Source organism: Ursus americanus, unplaced genomic scaffold, assembly GCF_024610735.1.
Source record: "Ursus americanus isolate L20-20 unplaced genomic scaffold, mUrsAme1.1.p SCAF_65, whole genome shotgun sequence".
Lineage (NCBI taxonomy): Eukaryota > Metazoa > Chordata > Mammalia > Carnivora > Ursidae > Ursus > Ursus americanus.
Window position 1 is genome coordinate 1,313,390 of NW_028273647.1, and position 17,047 is coordinate 1,330,436.

Sequence of the window (17,047 nt, forward strand, 5' to 3'; positions counted from 1 at the left end):
CCAAGAGATCCTGCTCCTTTGCTCTGTGACTCTGCAAAGGCACTGTGTTGAGGACCCCCGAGAAAAGGCATGGCTTTTTTTGCTGGTGTGCCTGCGTGGGGCTGTGCCACCAGAGCTGGAGAGCTGGATGCAGGGCGCTTCCTTGTCCATGGTACCTGGTGAGTTCTGCTGGAGGAACTGGAGCAGGAAGAGTCAGGCAGAGGCCATTATGGTTGTCGCCCCTGCCCAGAAACAGCTTGAAAGTTTTAGTAGCATTCTGCAGTCTAGGTGCTTAAGAGGGGAGGTGGGCTCCAAGATCTTCTCAATTATTCATTGAGTAACTACACACTGAGCACTGCCCTATGCCAGGTATCTTGCTGGGCCCGTGCGCAGAGCTGAAATTACCTAGGGCTCCTTTGCTTTAGGAGCTCCCAGTCTACACATGGACCAAAGCTCCAAAGAGAACGCACGTGAAAGAAAAGAGCAAGCGCTCTGTACTAGGAATGAAGTGTGCTACGGAGGAAGGCTGGGGAGTCACTGCATGGAAAGATATGAAAGGCCTCACTGAGGCTGAGGTTGCTGAGAACAGATTGACCAAAGGGAGCTAGGCCTGCACACGTCAGGGAGCAGCGTTTCAGGAAGAAGTGACTTGTGCTGCAGACACTCAATAACAGAAGCCAGTTTGGCCAGAGGAGTGAAAAAGGCAGCCAGGGTGGCTGCAGGGACACTAGGAGGAGAGCAGAGGGGAGGGAGGAAGGCAGGGACAGATGCTGAGGCCTGGGAGACTGTTACTTATCTAGAGTTGCCCCGGGACTGCATTGCCCTGATACCCTGCACGTGCAGGTGCATCGCTTTAATTTCTAACAGTATTTGTGGGTGAAGAATGCAGGCCCAAATTAGCATGGTTCCCCAGGCTCAAGGTGTGTCAGTGGCTGCGGCTGTGACCAGGGCCATACTGGAAGAGGATTTTGTCATGAGTTGGCTCACGTGACTCGGGATGCCATCTGGACTCAGAACCTGAGTTCCTGTGTGTCTTTTGGCCTTGGCACTGCCTCCGTTCTCTATCCTGTGAGCCTCTGTAGATGGCAGCTCAAAACATCGGTGCTTGGTTCTGCTTCAGAGAGAGAAGAAGAAGGGAAAGGGAAGGAGTGAGTAGTGGAACATGATGGAAAGTAACTAGGGAGTGAGAAACTCTTTGCATGACATGTAGAGAAGCTCTAGGCATGGTACTTCATCACGTTGAATATGTCCTGTGGGTCAAAAGCCAGTCACTGACCACTTAGCGGTTACAGTCTGATGCCTATACCACAGGTCAGGATCCCTGGGAGCCATGGTGAAAGCCGCTCCCCTCATAGACCCAAACGAGGTAACGGGGTCTCGTTCTTCATATAACGGGAAACAATTGCATGGTTTTACTATAGAGGATGACAATGCCTGCATCTTCTTGCTTTTCCAGGCCATCATGGTGCCCACCTTAAAATGAGGCCAAGAGGGAAAGTGACAGTTGCAGTATTACAGGGCTGGAACCCAGGCCTCTTCTGAGCAGCCCTCCATGCCAAGTCCCACCCCTTCTTGTAATTCTTCCATCTTGAAAATTGTGCCTCAGATACACAGGGGACCACCCCACACATGTAATAAATACTCTTATCCACAGACACCAGAGGATGTCCCAAGGAAGTAGATTCTAGCCTGATCCCCACACTGCAGGCTGGGAAAGTGGGGACTACGTGAGAGACGCAATGACATAGGACACACAAGTGCGCAAAGAAACACAGAACGTAAGGTCTGAATTCAGCTCTGCCTCCTGAAGCTTCGGACCCTAGTTCCATTTCCAGAGAGTGGTGGCTATGGCCTTTTTGGCTCATTGTGTCCAGTTAAGGAGATGACATGGGGGAGAAAGCTAAGGAGTCAACTGCCAAGAAGGGGCTCTGGATAGGTCTGACTGAACACATGGTCCCAGGGATTAGAATCTTGAAAGAGTGACCTCACTTCCTCTGTGATAGGCCCCAACTGAACTTAGAACTCTGGTAACCGGGCACCCAGATTCAAAAGACAACCTGCTCTCCAGCTCACTTGGGTGGAGACATTCGAGAGAGCAAGATGTTCTCTTGCTGCCTTCCTCCCTTCAGGGTCTCTGGGCCCAGGCAAGCCCAGAGAGAGAGACTTGCAAATAATTGTAGACGTCGGCTCAGCCCGCTTTTCCGAGCCCTCTGGACATGTGGCAGGAGACACCAACAGGTAACACGAGGCAGCTCAGGGCAGCCCACTGGAGAGCAGGCAACAACTGTGATGTCACCTCAGCAGGCCCACACCTCTTGCCCCTCATTATGTGTGTCCCTGTGTGTGTGTTGGGGTGGGGGGCTGGTTGTCTATGTGTAGAGAAGGGGACAGAGGATGTGGGACACACCCTTCCTGGGCAGAAGGAAGCTGCCAGGTGTTGGAAGCCTGGCCCATCTTTCATGTTCACGCCCCAGGTCATAGCAGGCAGGATGAGAAGCTGAGCACTGGGGACCAAGCTCAACTACCTCGATGTTAATCACGAGCTCTAGAGTTTCATCCGGCTACCTCCTTGCTCGATGTCTTTTCAGCTGCCCCTCTTTGCCTCAACTGGAGAACAGGATTTCTAATGCGGGTGGCCCCTTGTGGCAATGTCCCGGGAGGACACTAATGTCTCTTGACCCCATGTCTATGGGGCACTGCATTTTCAGAGCTGCACCCAGGAGGTCATCGAAGAGCTGGTCTGGGACTTCAACTACAACGCCCTAGACAAGTGGCAGGTGCACCAGGCCACCCAGGATCAGTGCCGCTCTGAGGTGAGAATGGGAAGAGGGTTCCACACGCCCAGGGCCCCCACACAAATGTGGGGACAAACCTGGGGCCCTCCCATGGTGTTTCCACATGAGTGCCCCGCAGGCCCAACCACAAAGTCATCCCAGTATCCACACCTCCACCACCAGCTGTGGGAGAAGGTAGGAAGACACTCTTCCCATAGGTGGGAATGGTAGAGAATAGTGTTCGTGTTTTTTGCAGTTTGGGGCGTGGGTTATTCTGTTTCATTCTGTTTTGTGTGACTTTTCCCGCAGCCATGAGTGTCTTTGCATTTTGCTACTGTTTTGAGTATTTTCTTGACTCACCCCAGCCATCCTGTGTAGAACCCAGCTCCACTGTCCTTGGAGAACGTGTCCAAGGCCTTATGAATCCTCACCCCACACAGGGTGATTGAACATAAAAGGAACGGTGGGATGAAGCCATTCTATATGTTCCTCTGTAACGTATCACCTCTCAGAACACATCGACTCATTGTATGTCCCCCGGGTCACAAGCTGTGTCCTCATATGTCTTTTTGGACCTCCGTATGGGAGGTTGTCTGCCGCCGTGAATCAGCCTTTCAAGCACGGATTGGGTGCAAGGCCTCTGATGCCTCCTGGCCCAGGTAGTGGACTCTGTCTTTTCAGAGTTCAATCCAGGCCATCTTTGAGGAGCTGCTTGCTCCAAAGGCTCAGCTACTCCATCTCCCTTGACAAGCAGCAGGTGCCTCGGCCCACAACAACATCCAATGCTGGTCTGGGGTGAGAACAGGTCCAGATTGATGTCCAATCTCAGGACCCACAGATGATCACGGCAAGGCCAGAACCCACACTAGAAACAACCAGCTCCCCTGGGGCCTGCCGAGGAAGGTGGATTTCCCCTGAACCTTTCTCCCCACCTGAGGAACAGACCAGGCCGCAGCAGCCTAGGGAAATGCCATGCATTCCATGCTCTGGACAGTTCTCAGGCCCAACGTCTATGATCTCGAGCAGCGTTGGAGGTGCTAAGCCTGTGCTTTCTCCTGTCTGCAGTAGGGATGTTGACTGATGACTCAAAGGCATACAGTTCTTAATAAAGCCTATTCAGAGAGAGAAAGGCTGTGGTGGCTCAGCTAACAAGATGTGTTGAAGTGACCAATGCTTTCTCATTTCACCCCTAAAGGCAATTGTACTTTCAAGCCTAGAGCCTTTTTCTGGGTGGGCCCTCAAGTCCCTTTTCTTGCACAACTTCCTGAAGGGATGGGACTCTCTGGTCTGAGCACCAGACCCTGATCATCCTGGTGGTTCGTGGTGTTGAAGCTGACTCCATTGCCCCCCACACCCCCCTTCTCTACCTGGTGGGAAAAGGAATCATCCCTGTCCCTGGATGAGGCCCAGACGATGCTGAGGCTCCGAGAAGGCACAATGGAGCGTTTCGTACAGTCCCTGGTGCCATCCTTCCCAGATGGGAGCATCTCAACCACTTCAACGATCTTCTGCATGTACGAGATGTTCACTTCAGCCACACAGGTCCTGGGCCAGCAGTTCAATCGGTGAGTGCCCACCCCATGCACAGCACAGGGTGAGCCTCCCATCTACTGGGTGTACATCTCGGGAATGGCACTACCCCTCTCTGACCTTCCCTTTCCTCTTCTGAAAAGTGGGGTGGTTAAGAGGATGAACCTCATACAGGTACTGTAGGAAATCATGGGAGGAAACATGGCATGGGCTACTCTGGTGCTTGGCTCTGTAGAAAGGGCTCCTGGATGTGCTGGGCATCTTCTTGCTTAATAGTTCTCTCTCTCTGGTCAAGAAGCTCTCAAGTGCAACCCTCACAGGCCGGTGGCCCTTCTGGGTTGACGAAAGGAAATGCAAAGCAGGCATTTTCTCTATGTGCAAAGGACTTCTGAGATTCCATCTAGATGGTTCTGGTAGTTGTCCTTTGTGTGAGCAGCTCAGGGGCACACTGGGAGCAGGCAGACCAGCCCACGGGCCACTCAGGATTTGGAAAGTGCGGGCTGGGAAGTAGTCGTTCAAGAATGTATATTAAGCACTAGGAATGTGAATGGAGAGAGGAGATACAGTGTCTGGGTCTCAGTTCTATTCAGAGGGTCAGATAGGCACTCTGCACACCCTAAGCATGCATGTCCAATGGTTGTTAGATGTGACATCTTCGTAGCCTCCTCTAGCTTTGAAAGGATCCACCTAGAGCTGGATCATAGGACAGATGAAATGATCAAGTAAAACTGGGACAGGGGTTTGGGTCCAGAAGCAGGGCTGGCTGCCTCCACAGAGCAGGGTGGGGGAGTACAGGGGTGGTGGCTGGGGAGGGATTTGCCAAACCAGGGATCTCACCGATCTCTTGATTTCCAGTGGGTGGGCTTCATCTGGGGGGCTTCATGTGAAGAAGCAAATGAGTCAAAGAAGGCTGTGGAGGGGGTCCCGGGCCCTCTGGGCGGCAGAGCACAGTCTGGGCTCAGTGGGTGCCTGAAACACCCATCCCTTTGACGGTCCCAACTTGCTCTGCCTGCCCCTCCCTGCTGACCACCCCAACGGGGGCCAAGAACCGAGGGTGTGCTGAGCCGACCACTCACAAATCTGCCTCCAACCTGAGCCTTGATACTGGTGTGCATGGAGGATAGAGTAGATCAGGCCCATGGCTAGGTAGAGGAGAGGAGAAGTGGAAAAACCAGACTCATTCAGGTTTTCTGGAGGACCAGGCCTTCCACTACGAGGGCAGCTAGAGAGGGGTTGGAAGGGGGCTGGGGCCATCCTCTGGGACCCATACAGAAAGAACGGTGCTGTGGGAGTAGCATGTGCAATGCAAGGCCAGGCCTCTGACTCTGTTCCACATATGACTCTCCCCAGCACCCTGTCTCCCTTCTTGGGTACCTGGCCTGACCAGAATTTGCAGGCTATCTATCAGTCCCTGGGCCGTGACCGTGTCGAGATCAAGGTGGCCTATGTGCATGGGGCCATGGTTCTGAAGTGGCATGCCTGGGACCTGACAAACCATGTCCCCCTTCTCCTGATGCAGCGGGAACTTCTGGCGCTCACTGAGGCAGAGGTGGAGGGTAAGGGGGATGGCAAGCTGGGAAGGCTAACTGGGATGCGGTTCATGGGCTGGGTATTCCTTTCAAGGCCATGGGGTCTGTCCTGGTTTTGCAAAGGCATCCGGAAAGTCAGTGATGTGGATGAACCTTTCTCTGTCTCCTGCCCCAGTGCCAGCTCCAGGGCTCCTTCCAATGGCAGAGCCAGGAACAGGGCCTCCTATAGAGCTAGAGGCGACCCCAGCTCTGTGTCAACTGTCACCTGCGGTGTCAGAGCCAGCCTCCCCTCCGTCAGCTGTTCCAGAACTGCAACCCGTGCTCCCATCTTCTGCATGTGTGCCGGGTGCTGAGCAGCAGTCAGCTGGACCACCCTTTTTGCTGGAAAGTTTCACTCAGGCAACAGCCACAGAGCCCACCGCGGCCCCAGAGGCTTCCTGCCACCGCTGTGTCACCCCAAAGAACCAGCTGGGTGAGGAGAAGCCCGACCTCCTGGACTTCCCTCCCAGGCTGGTGGCAGAGCAGCTCACGTATATGGATGCGGTGAGCAGCTGGGCTCTCAGGGTGGGCCAGGGGCAGGCCTTCCTTCTGCTCTCACTTGCCCCACACCTGCCTTTCCCTGATGTGGACTCCTATGGTCTGGGACCAAATCTCAGCTCCACCACTTCCCAACCCTGTCAACCCATCAAGGCGCTTAGCCCCAAGCTTTCCCTATCCAGCTGCGGACTGTAGCGAGAGACCATGATAAGCACTGATACGGAGGTACTAGGGAGAAGAAATGAGCCAGAATGGAGAGACCAATGGGCAGGCCCTGGTCCCGTGGGTGGAGGAGGGCAGCTCCCTGTGTTCAGTCAAGTCCATGGGTCACCCACTCATGTGCCTTGGAGGATGAGTACCCTCAGCATTGATTAGGCATCTGATGTGTCCATGAGGACAGGGCAGACGGAAGAATGTGTGGTTGCAGCTCCCGTGTGAGAATGTGCATCTGAAAGGGGGGGAAGGACCAGGGGGATGACCAGTTGGAGGGGAGGGGAAGAAGCCCCCTTGGGTTGGACCACCTTGCAGTGCCACCTGGAGCTGGGAGTTCCTGAGCATGATCAGGGTGCCAATGCCCTCCTTCCTTCCCTTGCTCTGTTTGCTCCTGGGTCATTGTGTACTGGGTTCCCTCAGGGAAAACAATGGAATGAAATCCACGGTCTCCAACCAGGCTCAGGCCAGATTCTCAGCTCCCTGAGGTCCAGCTCTGACCTGTGACCCCCACGTAGGACATGAGTCTTGCATGGGAAATGGCTGGGTGAACCAAGGTCCGCCTGTTCTCTAGGAGCTGTTCAAGAAGCTGCTGCCCCATCAGTGCCTGGGCTCCGTCTGGTCCAAGCGCAACAAGCCTGGCAATGAGCACCTGGCACCCACAGTCCGGGCCACTGTCGCCCAGTTCAACGGTGTGGCCAAGTGTGTCATCACCACCTGCCTTGGCAACCCAAGCATGACAGCCCGGGACAGGGCCATGGTGGTGGAGCACTGGATCAAGGTGGCCAAGGTATGCAACGGGAAGCCCAGCCGAGGTGCTCTCCTGAGTCTCGGGCACTGCTCTTCCCTTGATCAGGTCTCAGGGTGGAAGGCCCTGGTCTTTGCCCTAGGGACTGTGCAGTCCCTAGGCTCTTTGGTCCAGGGGCATGCTGACCTCGCCTTGCATGGCCCCATGCTGGGATGCTCCGTTTCTGCCTGGCTCCTTCCTTGGAGTGAGGTAAAATCTTCCTCCTCCTCTGGGCCTCACGTGTGCCCTTCGGCAGGTCCCTGGACAGCGGCTTCCTCCAGCAGGAGCACTTTCCCCTGAGGGGGACTGAAGCTTGAGAGCCAATAAGGTGCTGGCTCCCCAAGTGACAGCCCATTCTCTTCTCTCCCCAGGCCTGTCAAACCCTGAGGAACTACTCGTCCTTACATGCCATCCTCTCGGCTCTGCAGAGTGTCTCCATTCACCGCCTCGAGAACACGTGGGGGAAGGTTTCCAGGTGAGTAGGCCTCTCTCCATGGAGGGACCAGGATGGACGAGGGAGCTCCCAGAGGCTTGTCCTCTTCCCCCTCAGGCAGCTTGGACCTTCTGGGAGGCGGCAAACCCCGACCACAGGACCTGGGCTGGTGGGTGGGTCTCTCAGCCTCCCTGGTGAGGAGGCCACCATGCCTCCCGCTTTAGAAATCAGTTTTGCCAAATGTCCCACACGGGGCTGAGCTGCATTAAATCTCTTCACGTGTTTCCTTGACAGCCACTAAGCTCTCTGCCCAAATGAACCCCAAATTGACCCAAACAGCGTTTCTCAATGAATATGGGAAGGGAGGCCCAGGACGAGCCACATGAGAGCTCCCTCCCATGTCCTACAAAGACCTTAGTGCTCAGAGGATCCCAGAAGAAACCCTCAACCAGGCAGGTTGACACTCTGGGGTTCTCAAAGAAAAGGCACTCGCACTCAACCCTGCCACATTATTCGTCCATTGATCCTGCCTCCCTTGCCTCTCTTCAGGAAGCCATTGAGGATCTTTCAAAAGCTGTGCAGCAAGGACACCACACAGGGCAGGAACCTGCTCATCAAGGTAGCCTGGAAGGTGCAGGTCTGGAAAGAGAGGAGGGGTGGGAGGGAACAGGGTCCTGAGTGGATGTAGTCGGGAATGGTCTGAAGCATTCCTTGGGGAGGGGAAGCCTTTGTCATGAATGTGGCGACAGCCTAGGTGAGGATGCCCTTGGCAGTGAGGGGGCAAGCAGGTGGTGTCCAAGCAGACTCCCTAGCCTACACACCCTCTCGCTCTGTGTCGACAGCTGGTCCAGGTGGGGGCCTCTACAAACCTGGAGAGCCCAGAGGACAGACCTGTGCTCAGTGATGGGGTTGGGCTGGGTTGAGGGCCACAACAATGATGAGAGTAATAGGACCCTGAGTCCTCAGGAGACCATGGGAGATAGGTGGAGTTGTCACGTTTCCCGATGAGAAAACAGGCTCGGGGAGGCCAGGCTGCAAGGTCAAGTTCACACATGGAGTGAATGTTGGAGTGAGATTGTTCTGGAATCACTCACGGCCTGCTTCTGGATAATGGGGCCTCAGGATCAGTATGAGTTAGGTCAGATGTCTAGGTTCTGACGTCCAAGATGGTGGGGGCAAGTGGCCTGAGGGTATGATGGTCTCAAGGAACTTGTCCTTGGTCCTGCAGGAACGACCGTCCAATAGATTTGCCACCCTGGTGATGGCCCTCCGGGGAGCCCAGAAGAGGATGCAGAAGAAGGTGAATGTGCCTGAGGCCCAGGGCCTCCAAAGTCAGAGGAGGAGGAGGGCTCCTCCCTGAGGGCTGGAAGCCTCCCAAAAAGGAAAGATCAGGAAGGGGGGGGCATCCTTCCCACTCCAGCTGCGGCTCCTGGGGCCACAGCTTCTACAATTCTTATTTCAAAAGAACCAGGAGGAGGGTCCAGAAAGGTCCATAGAGAATGGGTTTTGCGGGTGGAGAGGGACCGGCCTAGTGCTCCATTCCCTGGCATTTTTGAAAAGCAGGCCCTGAAGGTGATGAGGAGTCTGATGTTCTGGGGGGGAAGGGAAAGGGAACCCGTGGGGGGAGGCTGCTAAGGGTCCTAGGCTGCTCCACGTGAGCCCATGGGGTGGGCTAGGAGGCTGGAGCGTTTTCAGTGGAGGGTCCCTGTGGACACCAGCGAGCAGGGACTCATCCCAACCCTCCCCCTCATGACACAGGGTGTCGTGCCTTTCCTTGGCACTTTCCTCACCGAGCTGGTGATGTTAGATACCGCCATGGAGGACTATCTGGAGGTGGGTGAGCCTGAGGATTGTGGGGGAGGGACCAGAATCCGGAGGTTTGGGAGCAGAACGCCCCTGTACTGAGCCCTGAGCTCTCAGGACTCGGCAAACCTCCCCTCATGACAGCCTCACGGCTACCCTGTGAGCCTGGGGGCTGTTGCCCATCTCAGGGATGAGCGAGGTGAGGCTGCAGTTAGGCCACGGCTCCCGGTGCCGAAGACTGGTGAAGCAGCAGAGCTTCCTGAAGGCAAAGCTGCATGAGGTCTGTCTGAGTGGACCTCAGCCTCCCCCGGTGAGTTTGCCCGTGGGGGGAGAATGAAGTCAGGACCCTCCACGTCAGCAAGCACCTCAGTAGCCGCAGCAGCCCCTTCCTGCCTGAGGCTTCGGCCTCCCCCACTGTCTTCCGAGAGGGTGGTGCTGCAGGGTCCCGACCTGTAGCCAGTCCATCTGCCCCATGTCCTCCTTTCTCTGGACCCCAGACCCTGGCCTACATCCCAGGCCCACTATCTGTGTATGCACGGCCCCCTCATGGGTCCTGGCCATGGTGCAGCATGAGAAGGGATGGGAATCAAGTGCTCCTAAGAACCAGGGGCCTCATTCTGATGGACTTTGTCTGCATTCCAGGGGAATGAGATCAACCACCAGAAAAGAAATAAGGTGAGCATATGTGGCGCTTCCCGCAGGGAAGGGTAGGGAGTGGGCCTCAGAGATGTCCCTGGGAAGAACATTGCTTGGCTCCATCCCCTCCACCTCACATTTCCTGGGATCCCTTGAGAAGAAAGCAGTGCAAGTCTCATCCCGTTAGGAGATGGGGACAGAGCATGGCATCCAGGAGAACTTCCCGGAGGAGGGGCTACTGATATTCACCTCTGAGAACAGGTGGAGACCAGATGAATCTCTAGGCAGGAGGGTGGCCATGTGTGCCAGGACCTGGGATAGGTCCCCGGTCCCGCTCCTCAACCGTCACCAGACCCTGCAGCTCCCCCCCTACCCCAGGCTCCCTATGCATCCTGTGCTTCTCTGTCTGCTCAGGAATACCAAGTCATGACGGACATCATGCTGCTCCAGGTGGCTGCCGAGAATTACACCCTAGAGCCCGAGGATCCTTTTTGGGCCTGGTTCCAGGCTATGGAGCCGCTCAGCGAGGCTGAGAGGTGAGGCCCATCAGGAGCTGGGTCGGTGAGGTTCGGGGTGGACTCTTTCTGCTGGCCACTCCTGGGATCCTCCTTCCCTGGGCAGCCTCAGGCCTTGTTGCCGGGGCGCCAGACTCCAGCTGTGGGCAAACACTGGCAGGGACTCTTGAATGGAAGCTCCTGGGCAACTCACAGGTGTCCCTCTGTCCTTAGCTACACCCTGTCCTGCCAGCTGGAGCCCCGGTCCTAGCTGGTCAGCAGCACTCAAGAAGGAGAAGAACTGGCTGCAGTCAACCTCAGGGCTGTGCAAGTGTCCAGTGGCCCTGCAGGGATTCCTCAGCAGCTGCATCCTTGCGCCCATTTTCTCCACACCCCTTCCCCCCATCTATTTCCTTATGTAGGGGGCACCATTTAGTTGTTTTAAATAGTACCGTGATAGATTTGCATGTTAGGAGATTAAAGCCCTTGTTTTGTTTTAGAGCCCATGTGTGTGGTTTGGGTCTTTTACTTCCTGCAGTAATGGAAAACTTGCACAGACTCTCGTATTCGTTCCTGACCTAGGAAATCTCCCAGAGTCATCAGCTACTGTATGTGGGAGGAAGGAGAATTGGCAACCCTTCTCCCTAGCCACTGGAGGGCACCCCAAAATCCCCCTTACTCAGAGCACGGGTCCATTTCAGTCAATGAATTTGGGCAAACAGCAGAGACAGCCCCTCAGAACTCCTGAGATTTAGAGGTTGCAGGGACTTTCCCAGGAATAGCAACAACCACTGAAAGTGGGAGTCTTTAAGACTTGTACGCCCCAGAACACCTTCCTGCCCCAGGACTGGGGTTGCCTTTCTCCACTCTAAGGCCAGGAAGACTGTGTCCTGCTTCTTCCATTGAGATGCTTTTTTAGTTTTGTGTTTGGTTTTGGAACTTGTCGTATTGTAGTTCAATCTCTGGAACTGCATCAGCACCTAGTGGGGAAAAACACGGAAGGAGATCAAATCCTGCATGTGAAGGGGACAAAGGCAGAGGAAGATAATTTGCAGATGGACTCAGGGCAGGCAGGACTTTCCAGCCTCAGTCTCCCCGTTGGCCGTTTACCAAGTTTGGAATCTTTCTGGGATTCTTGTCAATGATCTCTGGATTCCCTTTCCTGCTTGTTTTGTGTGTTGGGAGAAGATGGGAGGGGTACCTTAAAGGGCACACCTGAGCCTGGTTCCATGAGCATCTATGCTGACCTAGGAGCCAGGATTTCCAGTCTTCGTGCATCTCCTTATGCGGTTCTTCTGAAGCAGCAGTTCCCTCCAGGCCCCAGGCTCTGCGTCCGATCCATGGTAGCCACTGTTCCCTGGCTGGCATCTGATGGATCAGGGATGGGTTCTCTCTTGCCAGGATAATGGGAATTTTTTTTAAATGTTTTTATTATGTTTTGTTATTCCCCATACAGTACATCATTAGTTTTTGATGTAGTGTTCCATGATTCATTGTTTGCCTATAACACCCAGTGCTCCATGCAATACGTGCCCTCCTTAATACCCAGCACCGGCCTAGCCCAATCCCCCACCCCCTCCCCTCTGAAACCCTCAGTTTGTTTCCCAGAGTCCATAGGGGAAGACTTTTTTAAACAAACCCAATTTGATGAGTTTTGACACGTGTATATACCCATGATAATGAACATAGTCATCATTCTCAAAAAATTCCCTGATGCCCTTACAATCCTTCCCTCCCCCAACCATCCCGTCACCAGGTAATCACTGGTCTACTTTCTGTCTGTCTGTGTTTGTTGGTTTATTTTTATGCAAGGGTGCTGTTTATTTTTTTATTTAAATCCAATTAATTAACATATAATGTATTATTTGTTTCAGAGGTAGAGGCCAGTGATTCATCAGTCTCATATAATACACAGTGCTCATTACATCACGTGCCCTCCTTAATGCCCAGCACCCGGTTACCCCATCCCCCACCACCTCCCCTCCAGCAACCCTCAGTTTGTTTCCTATGATTAAGAGCCTCTTATGGCCTGTCTCCCTCTCTCTCATCTTGTTGTATTTTTCCTCTCTTCCCCCATGATCCTCTGTTTTGTTTCTTTAATTCCACGTATGCATGAGATCATATAATTGTCTTTCTCTGATTAATTTATTTTGCTTAGCGTAATCCCTCCAGTTCCATCTACATCATTGCAAATGGCAAGATTTCATTGTTTTGATGGCTGAGTAGTATGCCATTATTCATACCACGTATATATATTCCATTCCATATATACCACATCTTTATCCATTCATCTGTCAATGGACATCTGGGCTCTTTCCATAGTTTGCTGGTGTGGACATTGCTGCTATAAACATTGGGATGCAGGTGCCCCTTCGGGTCACTATATTTGTATCTTTGGGATAAATACCTAGTAGTGCAATTGCTGGGTCATAGGGAAGTTCTGTTTTTAACTTTTTGAGGAACCTCCAAATTCTTCTCCAGAATTAGGTACCAGTTTCCATTCCCACCAACAGGGCAAGAGGGTTCCCCTTTCTCCTCATCCTTGCCAACATCTGTCATTTCCTGACTTGTTAATGAGGTGGTATCTCATTATGATTTTGATTTGTATTTCCCAAGTGATATGGAACATTTTTTCATGTGTCTGTTGTCCATTTGTATGTTTTCTTTGGAGAATGTCTATCCGCGTCTTCTGCCCGTTTCTTGCTTGGATTATTTATTCTTTGGGTGTTGAATTTGATAAGTTCTTTATAGATTTTGGATATTAGCCCTTTATCTGATTAAGACATTTGCAAATCTCTTCTCCCACTCCGTCGGTTGTCTCTTGGTTTTGTCGACTGTTTCCTTTGCTGTGCAAAAGCTTTTCATCTTGACGAAGTCCCAATAGTTCATTTTTGCCCTTGTTTCCCTTGCTTTCTGTCACTTTAGGTTAATGTTGCATCCCCTGGAATTTTATATACACGGAAACAGGATGGACAGTATGTCCAGTATGGTTTGTTTTACTCACCCTAATACTTTTCAGATTCACCTTTGTTGTGTGCACCAATAGTTTGTTACTTTCCATTGTTGAGGAATATTCCATTATATGGATATACTAAAATTTGTTTATCCATTCACCGGTTGATGAAAATTTCAGTTTTGTCCAGTTTGCTTTTCTACATTAAGCTGCTATGAGCATTCATGTTCACATCTTTGTATGGACATACGCTTTCATTTCTCTGGGAATGGAATACCTAGATCGAATGGGAAACACATAACTTTTTAAAAAACTGCCAAATTATTTTCCCAAGTGGTTTTACACTTCTATCAGCAGACAGGGCACGGGATGGGGCCACTTTGCCATCACAAGCGGGAAACTGTGAGACTGGACCCTAGAGCTTCAGGTGGGGAAGCAGCCTCGAGAGATGGGCCTTAGCCAGCCTGACCCGAAGTTCGATGAGTGAGTGAGTCTAGTCCTTTTTTTTTTTTTAAGCTTTTATTCGTTTATTTGAGAGAGAAAGAGATAGAATGGGGAGAGGAAAGTGGAAGCTGGGAGAGAAAAAACAAAGCTGAGAAGATGGGAGAAGTGGGAAATCTCCAAGGGCAGTCTGCTCACCTTGCAGACACCGGAAAGCGGGCAGCCTTCTGTGCTGAGCACGACACAAAATCTGCAGAGAGAACACTGCTTTCGTGGGGATTTAATACTGATAATGACTTTTGTCCAGCCCACGATAGAAACAGGTCCAGGGGAGCCCCTGCAACTGCATTGTCTTTGCTAAACCAGGATGCACTGCCTGTTCACCCTGGAGAGAAGGTGAGGGAGCCTCCTCTGGACTCAGAACTGGTCCTCCCCTCCCCCGCTCTGCCTTGGGAGGCTGAGGAGCTCAGTAACTGAGAGCACAACTTTGGAGCCACACGAGCTGGGTATGAATCCTTTCTCTGCCATTTACTTGCTGGGTAGACTTGAGCTGGGTAGTCATCACCTTCTGGCCTCAGTTTACCCATCTGGAAAATGCATTTAATAGCACTTATCTGATGAGTTGTGACAATGAAATGAGAGAACCAATGGTTTGGGGCAGAATTTCCCAGAAAATGTACATCTTTTCTTCTCTAGAGGCTGGTGCAGGTATGTGGGTGCTCTGGATGGAGGCTAACTTGAGCCCTAGCTACAAGTTTTCCAGGCCAAACGGGCATTTCCGGTTAGGAAGATGGGAGTTTGTCCCCGTCCGGGACCTGCTGAGTGCTGTACAGGGAAAGGGTTTCCCCTCTGTGTGTTGGGGGGGGGGGGACGGGTTGTGAGTAATGGGAAGTGGGTGTGTGGCCCAGACCTGAGAGCAGTATCCCTGGAGAGCCCCACGGGTGAGGTCCTGGGGTCACTGCTATAGGCGGCTTAGCCCCTAGGGCTGAGCCTCTGGACAGGGCCTGGAAGAGGTCCAGCTAGTGTGCCCTGTATCCCAGACACCTGGAACGCCATGGCGGGGCAAGGAGTGGGGAGATCTGTGTGAGCAGGTGAGCAGGAGTGGCTGGGGCACCCCTAGCTCCAGCTGAGGATGAAACCACACCTGGGGCAAATCGTTCACATGTCCCCTCAAAAGAGCTGCATCCACTGCAGGCACTACTGGGGGGCATGACCCTTCCCCCCACCCAGAGGAGTTAATAGTCCCACATTCCAACATCCCTACATTAAATTCCTGTGGGAAGTGAAATTTCAAACATATTGTAAAACGTCCATCAGCAGCCTAGTTCTGAAAGTCCAGAATGTTCCCTCCTGGGCAAGGTGCACATGGTGGTTGTGGCCCATCTTGCTTTTACGCTGGCCAGAGTTGAAGGAGGGAATCTGGCTTCTGGTCCCTCAAATTGTCCCTCCTTTGTTGTGCTTCCCCTTTGAGCATCTTCCCTAGGGGTGCCCCCTGGCCCCTTCCCTTCTGCTCTTGCAGCCTCCCCCCTCCCCATTTCACTGATGAGGAAGTTTAGACTCAGAGAGGTAGAGCAGTCCCCTTAGGGCCACTGGGCTGTCACATGGGGGAGCTGGGGTTGAACCAGATTGGTCGGACTCCTCTCTCTGTTCTTCTGCAGGGTGTCCCTCTTCCCTGACCAGTCTCCTGGTTCTGACCACCTGAGGGCCAGCATCCCCGGAGGGCAGGTGGCACACCCATACCTCCCAGTGGCCCATCTTACTGGATCTTCGAGTGCCCCGGGCACCAGTTTCCTGGATCCCACTTTTTCTCATTCCAGTGTCTCTGTGTGGATCTGCAGGCTGGTCAGCGCCTTGATGTGGGCAATAATGTGGGCTTCGGTGTGTCCTTGGTGACACCAGCTTCTTACCGCCCACCCTCTTTACTGTGCACCCACCCCCAGTCTTAAAGTGTGCTTCTGTTTCCACTATGAGCAAGTCCCTCCTAGGGACAAGCCCTCATCAGACTAGGGAGGTGGGAGGGTGCTTTTCAAGGAGGAAGTGCTCCCAGGATGCAGCTGCTTTGCCAATACACAGGAAGCCCTTCCTGAATGCTTCCCACAAAAGGTCAGCGCTCAGCCTGTGTGGCGCAGTGCAGGAAGGGGAGAAGCCGCATGGTCTTGTGTGTTTTGTTTTTTTATGTGGGGTCTGAGCATAGCAGAGGCTGCACAGGGAGAGGGAGGAGTGCATGCTTTGCAGTGGGACAGACTGCAGCTTTGAGCTCCAGCCCTGCCACCTGTTCCATCGCTTGCATTTTTCCTTTGTCACGGTTTTCACAACAATAGAATGAAGATGATGTTAACATGCCCGTGCTGCAGGGCTGCTATGAGGTTTGGAGACTGTGGACACAGCATCTGACCCACAGAGCTGAGGAAAATCAGCTTTTATTAACACTGCACTCTGGGCGGTCCTTTGAATGATCGCCCCTCCATGATCAAGATGAACAGTAACCTGTACAGGAATGCTATTGCTACCCCATGATACTTATGGAGGGTATATTGTGCCAAGCACTCTGCCGAGTGTTTGACAGGAACAGTTCATTTTCTCCCCACAACAACCTAAGGTTATGGAGCTTCTCTGTAACCTCTATTAACAGATGAGCAAGGACGTTATGCCACCTGCTTAGTGTCTGACCCTGGGGAACAGTTGAACTTGAGCCTGGGTCAGCTTCACTGTCCATGGACTCCTGAACCTGAGCTCTTGGGCACCACAAAGTATGCTCAGGGGATGAGGAGGGTCTCGGCTGCACAAACTGCTGCTCATCTCCTCCGTCTACCTTTCGTCCTCTTTGTATCTGTTTGCATCACTTTTTGTCTTGCCCTTTCCTGATTTTCTGCTTTTATTAGGCAGAGGAATAATCAAAGCCGGCCTCCAGAACATCAGTTTTGAATGCATCATGATAAGG

General features: G+C 52.9%; 1 protein-coding gene across 1 annotated transcript; it reads left to right on the top strand.

The window, feature by feature from the left end:
* Nucleotides 1-6,010: 6,010 nt before the first annotated feature.
* Nucleotides 6,011-10,494, top strand: LOC123803286 (ral-GDS-related protein-like). The gene is made up of 3 exons (XM_087860462.1): nucleotides 6,011-6,355; nucleotides 7,134-7,349; nucleotides 10,480-10,494. The coding sequence occupies exons 1-3, from the start codon at nucleotides 6,011-6,013 to the stop codon at nucleotides 10,492-10,494; spliced, it is 576 nt and encodes a 191-aa protein (XP_087716588.1).
* Nucleotides 10,495-17,047: the final 6,553 nt, after the last annotated feature.

What these genes read in the sequence shown, in the direction of transcription:
- LOC123803286 (XM_087860462.1), top strand. Translation starts at nt 6,011, where the DNA reads ATGGCAGAGCCAGGAACAGGGCCTCCTATAGAGCTAGAGGCGACCCCA. An exon ending in AGCTCACGTATATGGATGCG is followed by an intron (nt 6,356 to 7,133) that starts GTGAGCAGCTGG and finishes CCTGTTCTCTAG; the next exon opens with GAGCTGTTCAAGAAGCTGCT.